Source organism: Bos mutus, chromosome 14 (genome assembly GCF_027580195.1).
Source record: "Bos mutus isolate GX-2022 chromosome 14, NWIPB_WYAK_1.1, whole genome shotgun sequence".
Lineage (NCBI taxonomy): Eukaryota > Metazoa > Chordata > Mammalia > Artiodactyla > Bovidae > Bos > Bos mutus.
Genome location: NC_091630.1, coordinates 26709659 through 26733978, shown reverse-complemented (window position 1 = coordinate 26733978; position 24320 = coordinate 26709659). Strand labels below are relative to the sequence as shown.

Here is a 24320-nt window from a genome sequence, read left to right as displayed (position 1 = left end):
ACTTAGCATAGCAACTGAGCTTTTGAGAATGTTTCAGACTTTTAAGCTAGATTCAGCTAGAAGGATTTGCTTGACATGGCTCAGTAGTTTATACATGGGAATGGTCAAAAATAGGATTTTCTTCCTTAAAAGTTTCAGAGGAAAAAGTAAAACCTTGCACTTGTCTTGGTTATACTTTTCAATATTGATTATGTGTCTGTATCTTCACAGTTATTTAATCTAGTTATTTCTCCTGTCTTACCCATCATTTTGAAGGCTTGAAGAGTATAGAACCGGACTTATTTAAATATCAAATATATATGTATTCTCAATTAGTAATTTTGGTTATGTTGAGGTTTTGGTTATTTATACTAAAGCTGAATGATGACCATCTACTTTGTAAAATATAAAAAAATCAACTCAGAATTTTATAGGCATTATGACATTTTTCAAGCAGTGAATATATTTGTCTGAAATCTCACTTTCACTCAACAAATAAAATGTTTTTTTCTATATTTCACTGTAGTTTCAGATATTCATGAAGACAGCACTGTACATTATTAAAATTAAATGCTAAATGAAAACATTAAAATTTTTTATGTTGCCAAATTCTCAAATGTATAAATAATCTGGAGGGGGTGATAAAATACATTTGATAAAGTTATACTGAATAGGTAAATCGATGCCTTGATTTTATCTAAAATTCACAGCCCCAGAATATACAGTGAAACGTCACTAAATGGCAAGTTTCCACCATCTGGATCTTTCACAGATCTGCTCAATTTTTTTTATGATGTATATTTTTTGATATGAGAATGAAACAGAATCATTCTCACGGGATAGAGTACCTTGGGCCAGGATTTATTAGAGCATCGGCAAAGAATTTGTCTGCTCTGTCGTCACATACGCGTATTGGCTGTTTCCTCTCTTGGGTTGATAACTGCACAGATTCTCATTTTCTTTATCATCCATTTTCTCTACTCTATCAATCAACTTTGGTTGAAGGTTATTTCAGAAGCCAAGCAGGTGTCATCAAAAGACACCTTTGTGGCAGACAAGTAAGTGTCAGTGACGGTGACGTCATCCAGCTCTGTGCTGAAACGGTCGGACTCCTTGATGACGCTGTAACTTAGGGCCACGCTGTAGTTAGCCGGTTTCTCCACTGGCTTCTGCTTACAGTTGCAGAGCTTTCTGAAGGCCGCACGAAATTTCTGGGACATGAGATTGTAAATCACTGGGTTGATGGCACTGTTGAGATAAATGCAAATTCTGCAAAAGAGCAAGAACCAATTTTCTTGGAAAGGGCTGGAGAGAAATGAGTTGACAACCACAAGGGTTCTGTAGGGCATCCATAAAAGGGCAAACAGGATGACAACCACTGCCAGCATCTTGGTGACCTATGGAGAAACAGAAATGCAGTGCAAATACAAATTAAAACAAAACAGGACCAAAGTATGAAAATAAGACGACTCCCTCTCTGCCCTCATCCAAACTTTAGTCCCAAGGCAAGGACTTGGGTGAGGGCAGTTTATTTGGGAGATGAACCCAGGGAGCAGGATTAAAGGCACAGAGGACAGAGTGACAGAGGAGGAAAAGCCAAAATAAGGTGTATTTTTGACAGCTCCCACTGTGGAAAATTTTGGGTCAAGTGATATATTTGGATTATTTGTCCAGCTTGGGAGGCATTTATTCACCAACTGCCCTTTGTTGAGAGGTGCCTTATTTAAATTGCCCTGTACCTCCAGGATTCTCCTGCCTGGAAACTTCTGGGGGCTTTAAAGAGAACCTTGAGGTAGAGAAGACCGAGAGACAGTCAGAGGACCATGGATAAAGTGCAATGTTCTCTGCGAGCAGGGACCACCCCCGATAGCCATGGAGTCACGGCTGAAATCCCAGTCTAAGAATATGACTCAAGGCATGAGAAGTGTCTGCAGTAAGCATTAGGAGACCTTGGATCCAATCCCATCTTTACTCACCTTTTCTTCAAGAGCAACACTTTACATATTTTAAAATCAGTTTTCAGTTATCTTTAGTCCCTTGCAGTGTTTGAAAAAGTTCAGCTTCCTCAGCCCAGACTTTCTAGATATTCTGAACTTGAAAATACTTAAAATAGGAGGGACTGATGCTTCCTCCTTTAACCTCCCAGCTGCTTTTCTGAAGCCCCCACTGCCAGCCTCTAGCTTGTTCTGGCATCAAGAGAGATCCCACTGTGTAGAAATAAGGATTCCACAGCTAGACATCTACTCTGTTATTAGTATCCACTATAAATTCAGCTCCTTGTAGTTAATACTGATGACAAAATCCATCTTACTCTTCTCTGTTAGAATGCCTTCCTTTTCCCCACTAGTACTCTTTCTGATTCTGGGGCTATGTCTTACCCTTTAACCATATCTTGTCCACCCCAGGCACTACTACAAATCCTGCATTGTGGGGGTAATGCTGTACTCTTGCTGTTATTCTATAGCAGTTGTCTTCTTTCTGAGCTTTCCAAATACCCTTTGCTGTAGAACTTCTAATTTTTATCTGACTCTGTGTGACCCCATTGACTGTAGCCTGTCAGGCTCCTCTGTCCATGGAATTCTACAGGCCAGTGTACTAGAGTGGGTAGCCGTTCCCTTCTCCAAGGGATCTTCCCAACCCAGGGATCGAACCCAGGTTTCCTGCATTGCAGGCAGATTCTTCACCATCTGAACCACCAGGGAAGCCCACTTAGGGACACGCATAGCCTTTGTAGCTTTTTGAACCACTAATATCTTTTTTTTTTTTTAGCTCCTACAACTTCTCTGCAACGGTACCTAAGTGCTATCTATCCACCCAGTCTGAAGTTACTCCATGGCTTCCAGGGCCATTTGATCACTTTCTTGAAGCTCTCTCTGCCCTTGAAGAATGTCCCCCAAGCCCTCCTGCTCTACCTCACGCCCTGGGTGATCACTGTTCACTGTTCTACCGACTCGGTGCTGGTAGGATAATTACATTTTATATTTGGCTTACTGGGGCACAGAAGTTGTTCAGTAGAAAGTGATATTCCCATTGACTAATATGATACCAAGTAAAACATTCCAGAGATCCTGCCTTCTTTCAGAGATAAGGAGGATCTATTCAGACAAGAGGTTAGTGGAAGCCTGCTTTTTCTTAAGATGACATTGAAGATTAGGAGGAAATACTTTAATTGATCCTAGGAAATTAAAAGCTTAATTCAGTGATAAATATTCTGAGCTTTGGAAGGAACCATAGTAATTATCATCTTTGTCATCATCGTCATCACTCACATCTCTGCTTTGTCCACTGCCTGGTACTTCAGGTTCTCTGACATCAGGCCACTGCTTCACACTTGCCAACATCCTTCCACTCCTTGCCAAGGACTGAGCATCCTATATTTGAGCCCCTGGCTTAATTTACAGTTGGAATGCCAGCATTACATTTGAGTCTTTATAACGGTCTCTCATAAAGATATGTAAACATGATCTTATTTAATGCTTATTAATGTGTAAGCTAGTATTTTGCATCTGAAGAAATTGAGGTTTAGAGAGTCTATGTGATTGTCTAAAGACACATAGCTAGAAAAGGACAGCCATGATTCAAGCTAAGTCTGCTTAAGCCAAAGCCCATGCTCTTTTCTTTATAGTTTTCTCTCACTGTGAGACTCATTTTCATTAATGAGATTTCTACTATGTTATCCCCATATGGTGCCAAAAACATTCAACTACTTCTAAGTATAATTCCAACTAACTTATTGCTGCTAAATTTCTGAACTTTAAGACTGAATTTTATCTGTTCATTTTTTCCCTACAAAATTTTCGGGTAAAACACTAAATCCGCATTTAATATCTTCCTACATGTTTTGACTTAATGTGAGTGCGGGAGCAACTTCCATCATCTTAGAGGAAAGCAGTCAGATTTTAGGTTGGCACCTCTGCCGTGTGTTCCCCATGTATACTCTGGCATCACTCCCCACACTTCTTATTTCAGTGAGTTGTATTTGACCACCTGTCCAATAGACGGTGAACTTTCTTCAGGACATGAGTAAAGTTTGTTCATTTCTCCTTCTTTGGGGATTTAATTCAGTATGTGACATAAGAGAGGGCTTCTTAGGTGGCTCAGTAGGTAAAGAATCCACCTGCAAAGCAGGAGATGCCAGCAGATGTGGGTTCAATCCCTGGGTCAGGAAGATCCACTGGAGAAGGAAATGACAACTCCAGAATACTCCAAGAATACTCCAATATTTTTGCCTGGGAAATCCCAAGGACAGAAGAGCCTGGTGGGCTACGGTCCATGGGATCGCAAATAGTCAGACACGACTGAGCGCACAGACACACGCACACGTGTGACATAAGATAGCCCTCAATAAATGCTGAATAAATTCAGATATAGAAATAAGTATTTCAAAACATGTAAACATGATCCTTTTCTGTGTTTTAACACTCCAAAGTATTGGTAGAGAATTTTTGTAAACACTTAATTTTTTTAACATTAAAAATCCCTTTTAAATAGAGATTAGTTAATTAGTAAAATGAATCCTTAATACATTTCAACTTTTTGTTTGAAATATATTTTTAAAAATTTTAAGGTGAGTGGAATGCAACAAATACAATGATGTTTCTATGACTGACCCAGAGGAAAAAATGTCCCCAGTGGGCTGATAGAGAATACATTTTATTTCACTCAGAACTATTTTAGTCAATTCCAAATATCTCTAGTTGCATTTAATCACTTTCTAAAATGTTCACAAGTGTTTAGTGTAGCCCTAGCTTGGATTTTAACAGTTTCTTAATATAGGAGCAAACACCTAGAAAGGAAATGTCCTGGAGACTGTCTTTCATACCCAATTAATTTCGCTGTTGGTTTTACTTCTGTTGTGATTCTAAATAAGTGACAAAAATGCAAATTTGAAAATATCTTTGGGCCATTGTTTGTGTGTGTGTTATTTTATTTTTTAATTAATTTATTTATTTTAATTGGAGGCTGATTACTTTACAATATTGTAGTAGACCATTGTTTTTAAGCCCTGACATTTTGCTGGGGAAGTGCATGGGATATGCAATGAGTTAGAAGATTACTTCTTTATAGAAGCCTCTTCCCCAGGACCTACTGGTCTTTGAGAAATAGCATGAAACAGTTTTCAGGGGGAAATGATCTTATCATATATTTTTGATTGGGAAGGAATTTATTTATCCATTTATTTCAGGAGATTCATTTGCATTCCTACAGGTACCAGCTAATCTTCTGGCTCTTAAGGATTTGACAGTAATCCAGAGACACATTGCCAGTGGCTTCATTTATTTTACGATCTGATATAATGCGATCAATGCTAAGAGAGAGGAAAGTTTTGGTTCTGTGACAGCCCTTGATCTGGATTTGAGGTTGAGGATTGGTGAGTAAGGGTTTGGTGTCAGTGATAGTTAAGACAAAATCTGAAGGTAAAGAGAGACAGGACAAGTGTTACTGCAGAGATTGGGTGTGTGTGACAAGCTGGAGGCATGAGATAGTGAGGCATGGCATGAGGACCAGAAGTAATTTAGTGTGCAAGTTTCAACTGCAGACCATGGAAGGAAGTGGAGTGACCTCTTTCTCTAGGAAGCTTGTGGAAACCACTACAAAAGCCATCATTTTCTGTGGGGTACTTGGTATACCCTCTGTTAGGACAGCTGCCAAAGGAGATGCAGTGTTGAGTCCTAAAAACATCAGCTTCATGGAGCTAAGAAGTCAATGAAGAAACAGGCAGCCATTTTTGCAGAGTATATTGAGGACCAGGAAAAGAGGTCATAAGAATCAGTTAAGTAAAACATAGTGTTTAGCTTGGGAAGCTGCCTACAGAGGCGGTTGAGGAGAGGAGGGTGGGAACAGGAGGGTCTAAACTGGGCAGGCCTCTGTCCTTGGCCACATGGTGAACGGCTGTTTTTTTCATGTGGACCAGCTTGAAACTTTAAAATCAAGCCCTGGCTATAGATATTTTGGGCTTCCCTGGTGGCTCAGATAGTAAAGAATCTGTCTGACAATGCTGGAGACAGGGGTTTGATCCCTGGGTCAGGAAGATTCCCTGGAGAAGGGAAAGACTACCCATTCTAGTATTCTTGCCTGGAGAATCCTATGGGTAGAGGAACCTGGCGGGCTACAGTCCATGGGGTCACAAAGAGTCAGACATGACTGAGCTACTAAGCACACATGCATGAAACCTGCCCCATTAGCCCAACAGATGTTTTACTCTTTCAATATTTAATTATATGGAATAAGTGGCATATTGTTCTCACAAGGAAGTTTTAACTCAATCCTCAAAACCTCATTTTGTTATCTTTATAACATCTCTAGATAAAAACTTTATTCAGGCATTTCTTTTCTTCCTTTAAAATTTTTTTAAACAAAGATGTGAACTGGATAGGTGTCTATCTGATTGTCAAGGTTGAGAGTACAGCTCCTTGAATGCATTCAAGCTTAACTGCATATATGTGCTGCCTGTGAAAAGCCAGAGGCTAACTAGGTTCTCTATTCTAGACTGCTGAAGAAACTTGTTTTCCTAACTACCATCTCTAGTACTAGTAATATGACTCTTACTATAAGTTCTAAAGCTATTAGCTAACATTTGTATCTTGCCTTTAAGAAAACAGTGCTAGATTTATAGAAAAAGTCACAGTGTCCAAATACTCGACATCAAAGTTCCACTATTACTAAGACCTTACACTAGTCTGGTGCATTTACTTCTTTGTCACAATTAATGACAATTCTTACACAGAATTAGCTAACTCCATACTTTATACAGATTTCATGCCCTTTTTTCTGTTCCAGGATCCCATGCAGGATATAACATTATATTTAGTCATTATGTCTCCTCAGGTTCCTCTGGGCTGTGACCATTTCTCTAACTTTCCTTCGTTTGATGTTCTTGATAGTTTTGAGGAGTATTACTGGTGAGGCATTTTATAGAATATCCTTCAGCTTGAATTTGGATGATGTTTTCCTCATGGTTGAAGTGAAGTTATGGAGTTTTTAGAGGAAGGCCACAGAGGTTAACTGCCATTCTTGATACAACATATCAGAGGAACAGGTTACCAACTGGACTTGTGACTGATGACATTAAATTGTACATTGCTTAATAGGATATAATTTACACACAATTAAGTTCACCCACTTAAAGTGTACAGTTCAAGGGTTTTGCAACCATTATCACAATCTAATTTTAGGACATTTTTATCATCCCAAAAAGAAACTCTATACCTATTAACAGTCACTCTCTACCTTCCCCCATCCTTCCCAGGCACTAATATACTTTATATTTTCATAGATTTGCCTATTTGAACATCTCATATAACTGGGATCATGTAGTCTTTTGTGTCTGACTGGTGTCTTCCATTTAGCATAATGTTTTTTAAGGTTCATCCGTGTTGTGGCATGTATCAGTACTTCATTTCTTTTATTGCTGAATAATTCCATCCTATGTATATACCACATTTTATTTATCCACTTCTGATAAGTTATTACTATAATGCCTAGTAAAAAGTACTAACTGATTTTACAGATCAGGACTCAAGGAAGTGAAAGAGCAAAGACAAAATATACACAGTTAAAACAACCCTCTTAGACTATTTTTGTAAACTTGGAGACCAACTACAAGACAGAAAAGCCTGAGTAAGAGGAAATAAGTATTTCTGGAGAAAAGCATTATTTATTTATGCAAATAAAAACTTTCATTTATTAGGCAAGCCTATTTGGAGTGGGTTCAAGGGAAGATGGAAAAAATGGATAAGGTTATAAGCATATCTTTTGAGAGTTTTTCTGGGAAAAGGAATAGAAAAGCACAAGGGCTATCAGAGGGGGATGAAGAATCAATTTTTTTTAAGAGACGAGAGACATTACAGCATCTTCGTTTGCTTAGGGAACAGTCCTCATGGAGAGGGGAAATGCTATGATCCAGACGGAGAAAGAAGACAATCGGAAGAGCTATGTTCTTGAATAGGGAACAGAGTCCAGTGCAGAAGTGGTATGGTTGACCTCTTCTCAAATGTAGACACAAAATTACTTTTTCAATATCTATTTTTTTGTTGTTGTTCTTAGCTGTACTTAATCTAAATGATCAAGATCTTCCAGGGGAAAAAATGCCACTTTCTTGTCAATACCCTGAATCCTGAGTGTGTTGTTCTTAGCTGTACTTGATCTAAATGTTCAAGATCTTCCAGGGAAAAAAATGCCACTTCTTGTCAACACCCTGAATCCTGAGTGAAGTCCTGATAGCAGTTAATTGCTTAATTTTTTGAAATTAACAAAATACTTTCATTTCCATTTTCTGTTTGTGTCTCAGTGAGATCTGTGGAACAGGTGTTATTATTCCCATTTCATTGATGAATGGTAACTGAGCTCAGAGAAGCAAAGTAATAAGGTCATACAGCTCACATATAAAAGCAAAGCTAGTTATTAAACTAAGGTCTGTTGAAAGTGATTGTCTCATTTTCTTTCAGATAATTACAAAAATCAATATATATGGCAAGCTGAAGCCTTCTAATTGCTGTAAATAAAGTTTATGAAGTATTTGAAAGGATAATATTGTGAAGGACAGGGAAGCCTGGCGTGCTGCAGTCCACGGGGTCACAAAGAGTTGGATCAACCCAGCTACTGAACAAGAATGTCAGCAGGAATTAGTGGTAGCCCTGAAATTATATATGATTTTTGCCCCAAATTGGAGCGTTACATTTAGGAAGTACTGATTAGGGAAAAATTGTCATAACAAGGCAGACAAGAATCCTTCATACTAATGTATTTCCTAGGGAAAAAACAAACAAGAAAATTTTAAATGCAAAAGTAATAAAATTACATAAAAAATAAAATGGAAATGTCTGTCTTTTGGGGTTATAGCCCAATTATGAGGATCTGGTTATATAAAATCTGAGGAAATTTTGATTAATCAATGATTAGTTTATTAGTCCATCTAGGAAGTCATGGGCAATTTATCAATATCTCAGAGTACTCTGGGAGATTTAGTTGAAACTCTTGTACTGATAAAGAAAAATTTTTTTCTGATTTTTGATTCTGTATACAGTTCAGAAAAAAATCCTGTGCTTGGCCATGGGTCTTGCTATTATCCAGACACTCCCTCCTGGTAGATAAAGGGTGTGACACGGTCCTTCTGCCTGTGGGTGAGGGACAAAGTACAGTGGGCCTCTGGCATCTTGGTTTCACCTCTGAGCTCTGAGGAGACTGGACAGGTCACGTGACATGTTTGAACCTCACATTCTGAGCCAGTAAATAGACAATCTGGCTTTCTTTCCAAATCTCTCCAATTTGAACATTCCACGCAAATCTAACTTACATGCTACTAATGATGAGACAATATTAGACATGTTTGTGATCATTTTCACATGACTGGGTTTTGTTATTGGGGGTTATGCAGCCAGGCAAAGGGAAACAGCCCCTGGGGCATATGTATCCCTCCATTCAGTTCCTAACCACAGTGATTGTTGATACTCATCTTAATCGCTGCATTCAGAGAGGTGATGCAGTTTCTTGAAGTGTTGAAGAAATGACTAGAATTTATTTTAATATCCTGTAGCTAACTAAGAACACAGTGCTTCTCCAGACTCAGGACCCTGGCTTCTAGACCTACTATTGTTTCTCTTCGAAAGTTCATTATAACTGAAGTATTGTTGGAGACATGGCATTATAGAAAGATACAGGTGTCACTTGGAGAAGAAAGCAAATAATTGAATCCTTTTTCAGGAGTACTGTTAAGCTAAAAACTGAATCTATAGAAGTTTTAAAAAGAATGGTTAGACAAAAATTACTTAATAAAAGGCCCACTTAAACACTTAGCTGTCATTTAGTGGCAGACTATCTAAATTGCAGGGCAATTTGAAAAATCTTTCTTAGAACTGAAAAGGTAAAGTCATATAACAGGAGATGACAACCACATCAGCAAATGTATTTGAAGAATATTTACCACTTTTCTTTTATAATGAATGATTATCAAGAGCATAGTAACAGGTAACTTTAACTTAAATAAGCTCTTTATCAGGTTGGATCTCACATTCTATAATGCTAAAGTTCTGTTTTAAGCTTCATGAATAAAGTAAATCAACAACTAACTTCCGTAGGATTGTACGACAGGTTGGAAGAACACATGCCTGTGATGCAATGTGTTCATGCACAGCTGAATTATTACTGAGTAAATATTTTTTGAAAATGTTAAAATATAATTGTGGAGGTCTGTGTGGGGGTCAGTCAGTCAGTTCAGTCGCTCAGTCGTGTCCAACTCTTTGCAACCCCATGAATCGCAGCACACCAGGCCTCCCTGTCCATCGCCAACTCTCGGAGTTCACTCAAACTCATGTCCATCGAGTCGGTGATGTCATCCAGCCATCTCATCCTCTGTCGTCCCCTTCTCCTCCTGCCCCCAATCCCTCCCAGCATCAGGTTCTTTTCCAATGAGTCAACTCTTCACATGAGGTGGTCAAAGTACTGGAGTTTCAGCTTTAGCATCGGTCCTTCCAAAGGTAGTGGGGGTAGGGCACTTTAAATTAGCAAAGTGCTCTAGTTCTTGCGCTTCTGGCTGGAATACTCTTATTTCCAGAAGTGTACTTCCTCTGGACACATTTGTTGGTTAATGGATATAAAAGTTAGCCTTTAATCTTCTAATGCCATTCTTTGAAGGGTAACAATACGTTCTGTGTTTGGAACTTATCCCATTCTCCGGTATAGCTGCATATTAACAAAATGTTCTGTTACTGGGAATATTTTTCCTCCCAGATGACCTGTGATCAATGTGATTGATGATCCTTTGCATTTCGTGACATTAATTGGCACAGTGGAAGGAAAAACTTGACTAGACAATTATGCAAATCTGAATTTAGCCAAGCCTCAACACTGACTGGGGGCCCCTGGGATTTTCCACTTTCGGCCTGTTCTGCTTTGTTTTGACTTACTGTCTTCACAGACAGTTTAAAAAAGACAGTTATCCTCAATGTGGATGTTTCATATCTTGGAGTGAGATCATTGATGGGATTTAAAAACTGAATGATGGGGCCAGAGAAGGGGTTGGAATCAACTCTAAGTCAGCAAAAGTATAATAAAAGTGAATAAAGTCTGAGTGGTGATTCATGGTGGAGAGGTTGTGGACAGCCGTAACCTGTGTTGTGGATTACTTGCAGATTTCTTGACAAGAAGCCACACAGGGATGCTAAGGCTTAGGCTTCTTGACTCCACCTGTCAAGTACTGTATCTAAATGTTCCACTCAGAGTAGTCATTCTGGTAAGAATTTTGAAGAGTTTTGGGGCTCTACTCTGATTTTAAAGGTCCATGAAAGTATTAGCAGGGGTTCCCAGTAGAGACACTGTGGATGTCTTTGGTGATGGCTATGGGTGGAGAAGGAGAAATTAAGTGAAAATAAAAAAATGGTGATACAAGACTTTTCAAGTGTGGTATATCCAGGGAAATTGAAGAAAAGTTTTTTTCTTCAGTGTTCTATGGGTGTTGAGGACTTCCTCAGCTCTTTTGAGCAGAGCTGTTTCCTGAGTGAGATGATTGTGGGGACAGAAAACCAGACTCTGCATCCCAGGGGCGCTGCGTGTGCCAGCAGAGCCTCGAGTTGGCCCTCTGTGGGGGAGATCCGAGAGCAGCGGTGACAGTTGGTGTCACAGGGTGGCACACCTCTGTGTGTAACACGATGTGGCCTTTCTGCTGTGACTCCTCCAGTTCTCCAGGATAATCACTGAGCATCACCAAATCCCAAGTGTGAGTCACCTCTTGTGGAGAATATTCAACACTCTGCACCCAGCTTTGATGTGGGATGAACCCTCAAAGTTTGTACTTTCTCTCAAGAGCAAAGATAGGGAAAGGCATGGACTCATTAAGAGTGGGAAAAAAAGGTGGAAGGTTGAGCTGTTCCAGTTAGTAGGGCCAGGGCTCAGGGCAAAACTATACCAATGCCTCTCAGGGTGAGAGAGACCTGAGTGGTTGTAAGCCTCACTTTCTGAGAATCTCTGAGAGGCTGTGTGAGGAGGTAACTGTGCAGTATTTCTTCACATGCTTCAATCTGGAATGAAGAAAACTGGATGAAAATGAAAGGTATTCCAATCTAGCAAAAGGAATTGGCAGATGAAAGAGAGGAAGAGAATGAAGATGTATGAAGTGCCTACTGTGTAGCAGGCAATGTGCTTGGCACTTTCTTCACAACTGCCTTACTTTACCTGCGTTTTATAAAGGATAAGACTGACGCTGAGAAAAGTCATACACTAAAGAATACAGCCACACTTTAAGGAGATGTATGTTTGGCTTGAAAATCTCCTTATCCTCTTTAATATAATGCCTAGAATTTGGAGAAGAAATATTTTTTTTCCCCTAAAGTTTGCAAAAAACAAAAGAATCCAAATGAATGAATGAATGAAAGTTGCTCAGTCATGGCCGACTCTTTGAGACCTCATGGACTATACAGTCCATGGAATTCTCCAGGCCAGAATACTGGAGTGGGTAGGCTTTCCCTTCTTCAGGGGATCTTCCCAACCCAGGGATTGAACCCAGGTCTCCTGCATTGTAGGCGGCTTCTTTACCAGCTGAGCCACAAGGGAAGCCTCAGAATACTGGAGTGGGTAGTCTATCCCTTCTCCAGCAGATCCGCCCAATCCAGGAATTGAACCAGGATCTCCTGCATTGAAGGCGGATTCTTTACCAACTGAGCTATAAGGGAAGCCAAATTAAACAAACAAACAAAAAACCCAAAACCTGTGCTTAAAGGTTGGAACTGATGAAGGCTCTATGTGCAGAAGAGTAGGGAGAATGAAAAACTAATTCTTAAGGGAACCCTCCTTCACTGTTGGTAGGATTGCAAACTGGTGTAGCCATTGTGGAAAACAGAATGGCAGTTCCTCGAAAAACTAAAAATAGTTACTATATGATCCAGCAGTCCTAGCGATTTGGGGCATATATCCAGAAAAGATGAAAACTCTATTTCCAAAAGATACATGCCCTCCACTCTTCATAGCTGCACTATTTACAATAGCCAAGACATGGAAGCAAACTAAGTGTCCAATAACAAGTGGATGGATAAGAAAATGTGGTATATAATACACATGGATTATGACCCAGCCATGAAAAAGAATGAAACAATGCCATCTGCAGCAACATGGATGGATTTAGAGATTATCATACTAAGTAAAGTAAGCCAATAGAGAAAGACAAATACCATATTATATCACTTCTATATTATGTAGAATCTAAAATATGATACAAATGAACTTATTTATGAAACAGAAATAGACTCACAGATATAAAGAACAAATTTATACTTACCAAAGCGTTAGGGAGGAATAAACTGGTAGTTTGGGATTAGCAGATATAAACTATTATATATAAAATAGATAAACAGCAAGATTCTACTGTACAGCACAGAGAACTATATTCTGTATCTGATAATGAGCCATAGCGGAATAGAATATGAAACAGAATGTATATGTTCTTCAATATATATTCTTTATATATCAGAATCACTTTGCTGTACACCAGAAACTAACACAACTTTGTAAATCAGCTATACCTCAATTTAAAAAAAGAGCCCAGATAAGGTTTAAAAAAAAAAAAAAAAAACAAAACTAATTCTTAGTGCTATCCAGGGTTTATCAGCACTTAACAAAGATATTCATATTCATACTGTGATACCAAGTCCTGATGGAACATATTTTTGGAATGTTTCTGATTTCAGGCTCTTCTGCTAAGAGTAGAAAGCAGCTGTGTGCTAGGTAACCTTTGCAGCTAGACCTGAGGATTAGCTGCAAAGCTTGCCACAGTACTAGCAACTATTGTAGGGGGAGGTTTGGGTATTGATAACCGTACATGCGGAAAAGCAGGCCTCCCTCCTGTTGCTTGGATGTTTTCTTGCTCACAGGAGGTGGATATTTGGAAACATGCTGGGAAGGGAAAAGCTCAGCTGGCACAATTGGGATTCAAATTATAATGACATCTCAGTTTAGAAAATAAAATGTCAGTGAATTCTTTTATGAGGCATGCTTGAACAATGCACCAGTTCATCTGCCATGGGTTGAGTGTCCTAATTGGTCTTTTCTGAGTGTTTTCTCTTCCAGGTGAATTACTGGTGAATGGCTAAGCACGTGGAAAAGCTTATCTTAATAAGTCCTACTTTGGTTTCCTTACCTTTGTGCCGAGGGTGTGTTTATGCGACATTAGAAATTCTGCATGAGGCATCTTGGCTGGGTCTTAACTGGGAATCCAGTTACGAGCTATCTCACTTCTATGAAGATATCGATCCTTTCTGAAGAAGAGATTCCCAATCTTATTTCCCTCATGCTTCTCTGGCCCCATACGGGTGACACTGTAGACTGTAATACAGACAAGTGATCCCTCAGCTGCTCACCTGGCAGGGATGGGAAATCAATGAGAATGTCTTAAAATGTAAAGTGTGAGTGATGGAGGGGAAGAGAGGTGGTCTCTAAATAGCAATAAAGCTCTCAGGACTGCCAAACTTTGGGCATTTTGTTGTCTTGTTCTAAAGGTATTGGACAAAGTCCCTGATTACAGGGCGGATGGCACCTGAAAGGCAGCCAACTCCTTCTCTACCTGTTTTCCTCCCTGGAGAGACAGCCCGCACCAGGCTTGGGCCCCTCAGAGTTACAGTTACTTACCTAGCCATCCCAGAAGAGCCCACAGCGACAGCCAAAACGGGGGAGGTATAGCCATTTTCATTGACTCTAACTTTCTGATATGTTAAACATGGGACTTAGAGTGAGAATCAGAAGATATGGTTTGAAATTTTAGCTTCACTAGTCATTACCATTCAAAGCTTTCTGAGCCTTGGTGTCTGCATGTAATATAAGAAAATGTATGTTTGAAGATTAATTGCAAGGAGGTCATGGAAACAAGTTGTAACATATACTATACCTTCCTAACATAAGGGGATGTTGTATTCCTTATCCTAACTTGAAATCTGCATCCTTGGTAAGGGTTGCTAGTTTTATCACCAGGTGTTAACCTAACTTGACCTTCCCAGGTGGCCAAGTGGTAAAGAACTTGCCTGCCAAGCAAGAGACACAGATTTGATCCCTGGGTCAGGAAGATCCCCTGGAGGAGGAAATGGCAACCCACTGCAGTATTCTTGCTTGAAGAATCTCATGGACAGAGGAGCCTGGCAGGCTATAGTCCATGGGGTCACACAGAGTTGGACATGACTTAGCAACTTAACAATAACAGCAGTTAACCTAACTGAATGGAGTCACTTTACATTTATCTGCTTTTTGTCTATTTGACTAGAAACCCAAATGAATCTACAAATCTATGAGGCAAACTATGGCATACTGGCCCTGTGCTATGAGGCCCATGCTGTCGCCACAGATTATTACATCTTTAGAGTCCTTTTTCAATGACATTGCCCAGGAAGTGCTGGTATAGTGGTTAAGAGAACAGGTTATGAAGCCAGATATAGCTGGATTCTGATTCTAGTTCTGCCTCTTTCTAACTGTGGGTCACTGAGCAAGACATCCCAGGCTTCTAAGCCTCAGTTTACTCAACTGTGAAATGGAAGTAAGTATAAAGAATGAATGAAATTATTTACATACAGGACCAGCAGTCCTGAATAAACAACAGCTAATTTTACAATTAGAGTGGTGAGATTTCCCATGTCTTAAGCATAATGCAGGGGGCTTTATTGAGTTATTTTATAGTATTTATGAGGTAGGTATTCTCTTTATAGATGAAGAGACAGAGATCCAGAGAAGTCAATATTTTTAGAGAGAGTGGTTAGTACTAACCCTTCCTTAAGTCACTTCCATCTCTCCCTGTTTATTTCCTCTGTACTAATAATCACATTCTGGAAGGATTCTGTTGCTTCATTTGGTTGTTTATTTTAAACTAAACAAATAACAAAACCTCCTTAGAATGATGATGGCTCCTTGAGCATTGCTGTTCTACCTTACATGCAAAGAACAACACGAATGTCTCCACCTGGTAGGCGCCATAAATGTTCAGGAAAGAAAGGACTACATAAATAAAGAAAAAAATCACTAATGCTATTCCACGTGGAATCCATGGAGTTCCACATGGTTGTTTGATACTTCTAGCCCTAATTGCAGATGTCATTCTTATTTTGGATTTCTTTCTTTCCTGGTCCACAAGGTCTTGGTGGTGGGAATAACGTGAGTACATATTTTTATCTCTAGCTCCTCAGGCAAGGTTTGGCATCAAAAAAAAAAAAAAAAAAAACACTTGAAATTAAAAACTAAAATCAGTGTATAAAGATTCAGTGTCCAAGAGAAAGATGATAGATCCAACTGGAATTACGCTGAAGAAAAATTTTCGGGGAATAGTCTGTAGAATTAAAGAAATGTTGGATATGTGGTTATGAAGAACTTAGGAAATGTAAAGAGCTAAAGAGATGCTAACTCAGTATGATTCATGCTGAGTTCATTTCCCATTACTGGATGTTGATTGATACTCTGCTAATGTTCACCAAAGTAAGGTGAAGGTTGCCTCCAAAAGATATAAATCTCATTTTGACAGCCATTCTTGTTCTGTCTTATCTCCTGCTGTCAAAGTTAGTCATCTGTGGTTTCTTTGTCACTTATGAAACTGTAGAAAACTGTTTCTTTAGATGTCATTCTGCATCTTAACTTTGCATGTTTAGAGCCTATTGAAATCAAAGATTCTCCCATGGAACAGGCTCAGCATGTTCTTTAAGGGGATACAGAGTCAAGATGAAGGAGGAAATATGCTAACTGCTAACTTAGCCTGTCTGTGATAAGCTTGAACTTTTCAGCTTTGAGTAATTTTGTGGAATTCAAACATACTTATTTACTAAGTATCTATCACTTATTTTTTAACATCTGCCATTTACCAGTGCCGAGTTGGTGATGGACAGGGAGGCCTGGTGTGCTGCAATTCACGGGGTCGCAAAGAGTCGGACACAACTGAGCGACTGAACTGAACTGAACTGATACTAGATATATAGGGGCTTTCCCGGTGGCTTAGTGGAAAAGAATCCACCTGCAATACAGGAGATGCATGAGACACAGGTTCGATCCCTGGGTTGGGAAGATCCCCTGGAGTAGGGCATGGCAACCCACTCCAGTATTCTTGCCTGGAGAATCCCATAGACAGAAGAGCCTGGTGGGCTACAGTCCATAGGGTCTCAAAGAGTCAGACATGATTGACATGACTTAGCATGCTTACTAAATATATTATTGTTTTAAAGATAAACTTTTAAATAGGAATAGTGTAGGGGTCAGCAATCTTTCACTATAAAGGGCAAGAGAGTAAGCGTTTTAGCCTTTTTGGGCCATACAGTCTCTGTCTCAGCTGCTTACCCTTACTACTGTAACACAAAAGCAGCCATAAACAGCACCCAAATGACCAGCACTGCTGTGTTTCATTAAAACATCATTTAGAAAAGCAAGCAGCAGAACTAGATTTGGCACTTGACTGTACCAGCAACTGAAGAGTTGAACACTTGAAATAAAACATCAAATGGCATATGGCCTATTCCAAATTATTGTTGTAATTTATGACTAATTTTTTTAAAGTTCTTCATCTAATTATTGATGAGCTTATGAGAAATATTAACCAAATAATGCTGGCTCTCAGCTCATGAACCAAAGATTTAATTTAAAATTTGATGTCTCTTATGACAAAGGTCCATATAGTCAAAGCTATGATTTTTCCAATAGTCATGTATGGATGCGAGAGTTGGACCATAAAGAAGGTTGAGTGCCAAAGAATTGATGTTTTTGAATTGTGGTGTTGGAGAAGACTCTTGAGAGTCCCTTGGACTGCAAGGAGATCCAACCAGTCAATCTTGGAGGAAATCAACCCTGAATATTCATTAGAAAGACTGATGCTGAAGCTAAAGCTCCAATACTTGAGCCACCTGATGTGAAGAGCTAATTCCTTAGAAAAGACCCTGATGCTGGGAAACACTGAGGGCAGGAGGAGAAGGGGGTGACAGAGGATGAGATGGTTAGATGGCATCAATGATTCAATGGACATGAGTCTGAGCTAACTTGAGGAGATGGTGAAGGACAGGGAAGCATGGTGTGCTACCGTTCATGGAGTCTTAAAGAGTAATACATGACTTAGCAACAGGACAACAACAACAGAATCATGGTTAGCATTACCTCTCTAAAAAATATCACCTAGAAAATGTAATGTTAGCACTGTATTTTGGGGACTTCCCTGTTGGTCCAGTGGCTAAGACTCCTTGCTCCCAATACCGGGGTTCTGGGTTTGTTCCCTGGTTAGGGAACTAGATCCCACATGCCTTAAGGAAGTTAGAAGATCCTACTTGCTGCAGCTAAGACCTGGTGCAGCCAAATAAATAAATAAAATTAAGCATTAACCACCCCAACCCCCCCCCCCAAAAAAAAAAAACAACACTGTACTTTCAATAATCCTGGGAGTTACTTTTCCAGAAGATATGCACTCTCATGGGTGATTAAGTCAGGAGCTGTAGAAACCATCCCAGGAGCCAGTTGGAGGAGATGCATTTACACATTGATTAGTAGTTGGCCCTCCTGTCCCTGAGCAAGCCAGTCCTTTGGTTTTTATACAAAACTCCTAATTTACTAATGCCAAAGACTCCTCTTTTACAGCAGTTTCTCTGTGTTGGTGTCTTGGCCCCTCCACTTACCAGCTGTTAGACTTTGGGCCCTATTGGCACTATTTATGAGTCTCAGTTTTCTCTTTAGTGAAATGATGAAAAAAAATTTTACCTAACTCCCAGGGTTTTTGTGTGAATACATGAGACAATGTATATCAAGTGCTAATGCTAGTGGTTGGGATATAGCAAATGCTAGAGAAGCAAAAGCTGTTTTTAAAACTAATACAGAAAACATTCCTTACTATGAATCAAGTCCTGTTCTGTCAGGAAGCATTTAACAGGAGGCTTCCTGTGTGCTGTTTTGGATCTGTCAGGAACCCTCTGTTCCTTATTAATTCCTGAATACTCAGGAATTAAGAGGAGAGGCAAGCCTCTTCCAGGGCAGAGGAATTCAGGCATTTCCTTCGTTAGTTTTTCAATATGGTGATAAGTATCCTCTTCCTTCTTATGAACCATACGGTAAAAGTGATTGTTTACAACTCTCTCTCTCTTTAATATGGATCACCTATGTTTTGTAAGTCTGGAATTTTAATCTTTATCTTTATTGAGAATAACTACCTTGTAAGACAGTATAAATACTCACACCATGTTAATTAAAACACCTTTGCTCCATCAGAGCTTTGGTCCCGTGTCTTGCTTTCTCTCTCTCTCTCTCTCTCTCTCAATCAGGCTACTTCTTTGGGCGCAGAGTCCCTCTGGGTTCACTTTTCTGCCCGGGCTTTTAAGACCCTCTGGTGAAGGGCCCTAAAGAGGGCACCTGAGGCCTTCGTGAACAGAGCAAGCCCCATGTCAGGGACTTTATTGGTTTTCTGCATAAACCAAGGAATATCAGCCTCATTCTCTCTCCTTTACTTTCTTATCGTCGACTCCAGACCACCAGGTTCTGGTCCATTAAAGGACCTCAACACTATTCTAAGTGCTTCATTTACATATTAGCTCTTTTGATCTTGACAATAGTTTTATGAGGAAGGTACTCTCATCTCCCTTGTGGCTCAGAAGATAAAGAATCTGCCTACAATGCGGGAGACCTGGGTTTGATCCCTATATCAGGAAGATCCCCTGGGGAAGGGAATGGCACCCCACTCCAGTATTCTTGCCTGGGAAATCCCACCGACAGAGGAGCCTGGTGGCTACAGACCATGGGATCACAAAGAGTTGGACATGACTGAGCGACTAACATTTTCTTTCTCTCTTTCCACTTACCAGTGGAAAACTGGGATTTGATTCAGGCAGTTTGTCCCAATCTTCCTTTTAACCACTCTGGCTTCCACCAAAAAAACGGAAGTCTCTTATTCTGTCCTAAAAATTGTTTCTTCTTCCCGGTTGAGAAGGACAAGTAGAGATTGTCATACTTTAGTTTAGAAAATGAAGGCCTGGCGTGCTGCGATTCATGGGGTCGCAAAGAGTCGGACACGACTGAGCGACTGAACTGAACTGAACTGAACACTATTTGGACACAGAAATGTTTATCACAAACCCCCCTTAATCAATGGCCTACCTAGAGGTCTTTATTTCCACCACTGAGAAATATTTCAATTCTGAATTAGAACATAGAATACATTTCCTTTTGGAATAAGTGTTATACAAGTTTATGAAATATAATTAAATAGTATCACTAATGCTATACTTCCTGCGCATAAAAGCCAAATGACTAATGTAGGCCAGCCTGTTTTAACATTTCATCGCCGGGGAAAAAACCCTGTTGTTTCAGGCGTTGATTTACAAATGACATTGACTAATGCCTGCATATAGAATCAAAACAACACTACTCTCTAAAAATGGTCTATTTATTTGATTCCTCTGATTGTCCTGTTTAAAATCATACCCCTCCTATTTCAGCGTTTCATATTCTCCTTATCTGCTTAATTTTTCTCTACATTGTGATATATCACAATCCGATATACTACGTGCATTTATTTATATACTAAGTAAGTGAGTGAAGTTGCTCAGTCGTGTCAGACTCTTTGCAATCCCACAGACTGTCACCTACCAGGCTTCTCCATCCATGGAATTTTCCAGGCAGGAGTACTGGAGTGAGTTGGCATTTCCTTCTCAGGGGATCTTCCCAACCCAGGGATTGAACCTGGGTCGCCCGCACTGCAGGCAGACGCTTTACCATCTGAGCCACCAGGGAAGCCCTATTTATATGCTATGTGTATTTATTCCCTGATTCTAACCCCGCTCCTTAGATGTAAGGTCTATGGGTCTGCTGTAAAAGAGAAGTCTTTGATCTTAGTAAATTAGTTGTCTTATTTACTCATCACATTTCTCAAGGTTTTTTCACCTTGATTCTGAAGGTCTAAACAGTGTCTAGAACACTCAATCAGGTATTCAACAAATTTTACCTATCAATAATATTACTTACCAGAAAGGTTAATAAACCACTACCTAGGCAAGTGGGACAGACTACTTGCCTGGTTACATTGGTGGCAGGAAGATATGACAAGTGGCCTGGGGGCATGATACTAATTGAAGAATCTAAGGTAGCATTGAAGGCAAGAGGAGAAGGGGACAACAGAGGATGAGATGGTTGGATGGCATCACCGACTCAATGGACATGAGTTTGTGTAAACTCTGGGAGTTGATGATGGACAGGGAGGCCTGGTGTACTGCAGTTCATGGGGTTGCAAAGAGTCAGACACGACTGAGTGACTGAACTGAAGGTAGCGTTATATACACAGTGACTCTGGACCTCAACTGGGGAGGCTTTGAGGAGGGTTGTAAGAATCTCTTGGAATTTTTAGAACCCTCCAGGCTCCTGGAGAGCTGGTAAAGTTGCCTTCCCTTTAGAATTTGTGTTGGGATGTGCTTCTGCTATTGAAGGGGAAATGTCCTGCTTTTTAGGGGTTTTGAAACCCAGTAGGACGGTATGAGGCTCCTGGGCACAAAAGTCTTTCTGGGCCCCCATTTCTTGTTTTCAGGAAAAGGGCTTCATCTAACCTCCATGATCGTCCTTGAGTTCCTACAGGCCGATTCAAACAGGTGCTAATCAGGGAAGGAAGGAGATGCAGAGACAGACAGGAGCACACAAGAAACAGTAGTGCAGCCTTGGGGCAGGGTCTTGGTTCCCCCTCAAGGGATACACATAACAATATCTTTGAGCTGTGTTGAAGATATTAAAACTCCTACCAGGTGAAAGAAGTTAACTGTATGCTGTCCACAAGCACACAGACCCCCAACCAGTTGGAACCCCCAAAAAATAAAGCTATTTTTTTCTGTGTGTGAAGTTGCTTCAGTTGTATCTAACTCTTTGTAACCCTATAGACCAGAGCCCACCAGGCTCCTCTGTCCATGGGATTCTCCAAGCAAGAATACTGGAGTGGGTTGCCATTCCCTTCTCTAGGGGATCTTCCCAACCCAGGGAGTAAACCTGCTTCTCTTACATCCTGCATTAGCAGGCAGGTTCTTTACCATTAGCACCACCTCACCCAAAAGTCTGTCTCTGAGACTCAAATTGGTACAGGCTGAATTTTGGCTACAGACTTGGAGTGGAAAAAAGGTTGATAAATTTACAATACATTATTAAGATATCCTGGCTTCCCTGGTGGCTCAATGGTAAAAAAATCTGCCTGGCATTGCAGGAGATGTGGGTTTGATCCCTGGGTTGGGAAGATCCCCTGGAGGAGGGCATGGCAACCCATTCCAGTATTCTTGCCTGGAAAATCCCATGGACAGAGGAGCCTGGTGGGCTACAGTCCATTGGGTTGCAAAGAGTTGGACGCAACTGAAGTGAATGAGCACACGCATTAAGATATAGTATGTTCAAATCTTTATGATGATGATGGTAAACATGGAACACATACGAAATATAGGCTAGTTAGTACATAGGGAAATCAGTCCTTATTACAGAGGCTTATGTGTACACTACTTTCCCTGGCACTGCTACATAACTGTTTACCAAGATGTTTTACCTCTAAAAGCAGAAACTTCTATTTCTCTTTAGGGAAAATGGTTTTGTGAATTTTAGCCTTGCTAATCACCATGATTCATTTTCATGATAAAATTACTGGTGTTTTTGAATGAATATTTTATATTCCTCCATGTTACTAAATAACTTTACTCTATCCCTAATATTTGGGGCTTCCCTGGTGTCTCAGCTGTAAAGAATCCAACTGCCAAAGCAGGAGACACAGGCTCAATCCCTGGGTCAGGAAGATCCCCTGGAGAAGGAAACGGCAACCCATTCCAGTATTCTTGCCTGGGAAATCCCATGGACAGAGAAACCTGCCAGGCTACAGTCCATGGGTTGCAAAACAGTCAGAGATGATTTAGAGACTAAATAACAACAACTATCCTTAATAATGGGATTGTATTGGGTCAGTTTAGCTGAGGCAGGAAGGTGGCCTTATTGAATAGAATCCTAATAGCTTTTCTCTGTAACTCTTCAAAAAAAGATAGCAGCAGCATCTGAAAGTGGGTCTACATTTGCAAAACTTGAAGGGCGACCAAGAGTTTCTTAATAGCCATTAAAAATTATTTGAGAAGATAATCCATACTATCTCAGCCTAGAAATGTCTCTCTTTTGAATAAGTTTAATAAGATTGTGAGGTTTTTTTCTTTGTGTATGCCTTAGTCTTCATGATTAAAAAAAAAAGTTCCAAAGTGCTTTTTCTATTTGTGGTTTATGCATGGATAATTATCTATTTTAAAGCATGTTTAGAAGGGGACCATAAGTCTGATGTGATTTAAAAACCTCTTTTAATTAATTTTTCTGAGGATTTGGGTGGAGTTGGGGAGGAGCCAGCAACAGAAGCTTTTATTCATTAGCTTAAAAGCCATGGTGAATAACAGCAGTTCCCACCTGTCTGAATTTGGGTCTGCATTGGATTTTGAGTGGCTGGCACAGGCTTCTTGAGATGGGAGAGCTCCTCTGAGAAATAAACAAACTTTCTGCATGATGCTAAAGTGTAAAGTGTAGCACTGATAGAAAAAAGTGTCGTTATGTGAAGCCTCTCTGGTTTTGCCTTTAGCATCTCAAGGGTCTCAGCGAGGCACAAGAACCCAGTATACTTGCATTTGAACAAGAAGGGTCAAGCACCCTTGATCGTGTGGATCCCTGTTTATTAAGGGTGTCTGTACTTCATTATACCCTCTTTCTTTGAGATAAAGTCAATAGCAAAGTTAAAGCCAAGGACTGTGTGCAAAATGGAGTGTGTTGGTTTTGTCTCAAGGCTAATCATCTTTAAGTGTGTTTCCAAAATCCTCCAAAGATAAACTGGACAAATGCCATGTGATATTGCTTATATATGGGATCTAAAAAAAAAAAAAAAGTACAAATGAACTTATTTACAAAACAGAAGTCACACTTGTTGAAAACAAACTTATGGTTACCAAGGAATAGGGGCAGTGAGAATTTGGGAGATTGTGATTGACATATACACACCAAGGAGCTTTGTAAGGCGCTCAGCCATGTTCAACTCTGTGACCCCGTGGACTGTAGCTTGCCAGGCTCCTCTGTCCATGGGATTTCCCAGGAAAGAATACTGGAGTGGGTTGCCATTCCCTTCTCCAGGGGATCTTCCGGACCCAGGGAGTAAACCTGCATCTCTGAAGTTTCCTGCAATGGCAGGCAGATTCTTTACCACCAGCACCACCTGGGAAATCCATACACATTACTATATATAAAATAGAGAACTAATAAGAACTTTTGTGTGGCACAGGGAACTCTGTACTCTTTAATGATTTATATGAGAAAAGAATCTAAGCAAAAGGGTGGGCATGTGTATATGTGTAACTGGTTCCCTTTTTTGTACACCTGACACTAAC

The 24320-nt window shown here is 40.0% G+C and overlaps 1 protein-coding gene across 1 annotated transcript in view; it reads right to left on the bottom strand.

The window, feature by feature from the left end:
• Positions 1 to 288: 288 nt before the first annotated feature.
• The window catches only part of TRHR (thyrotropin releasing hormone receptor), a 53585-nt gene continuing 29553 nt past the window's right edge, over positions 289 to 24320 (bottom strand). Inside the window, exon 4 of the mRNA XM_070382827.1 lies at positions 289 to 1376. Within this exon, the coding sequence (XP_070238928.1) occupies positions 969 to 1376 (408 nt within the window). The 3' untranslated portion in view covers positions 289 to 968. The remainder of the gene's footprint in view (positions 1377 to 24320) is intronic.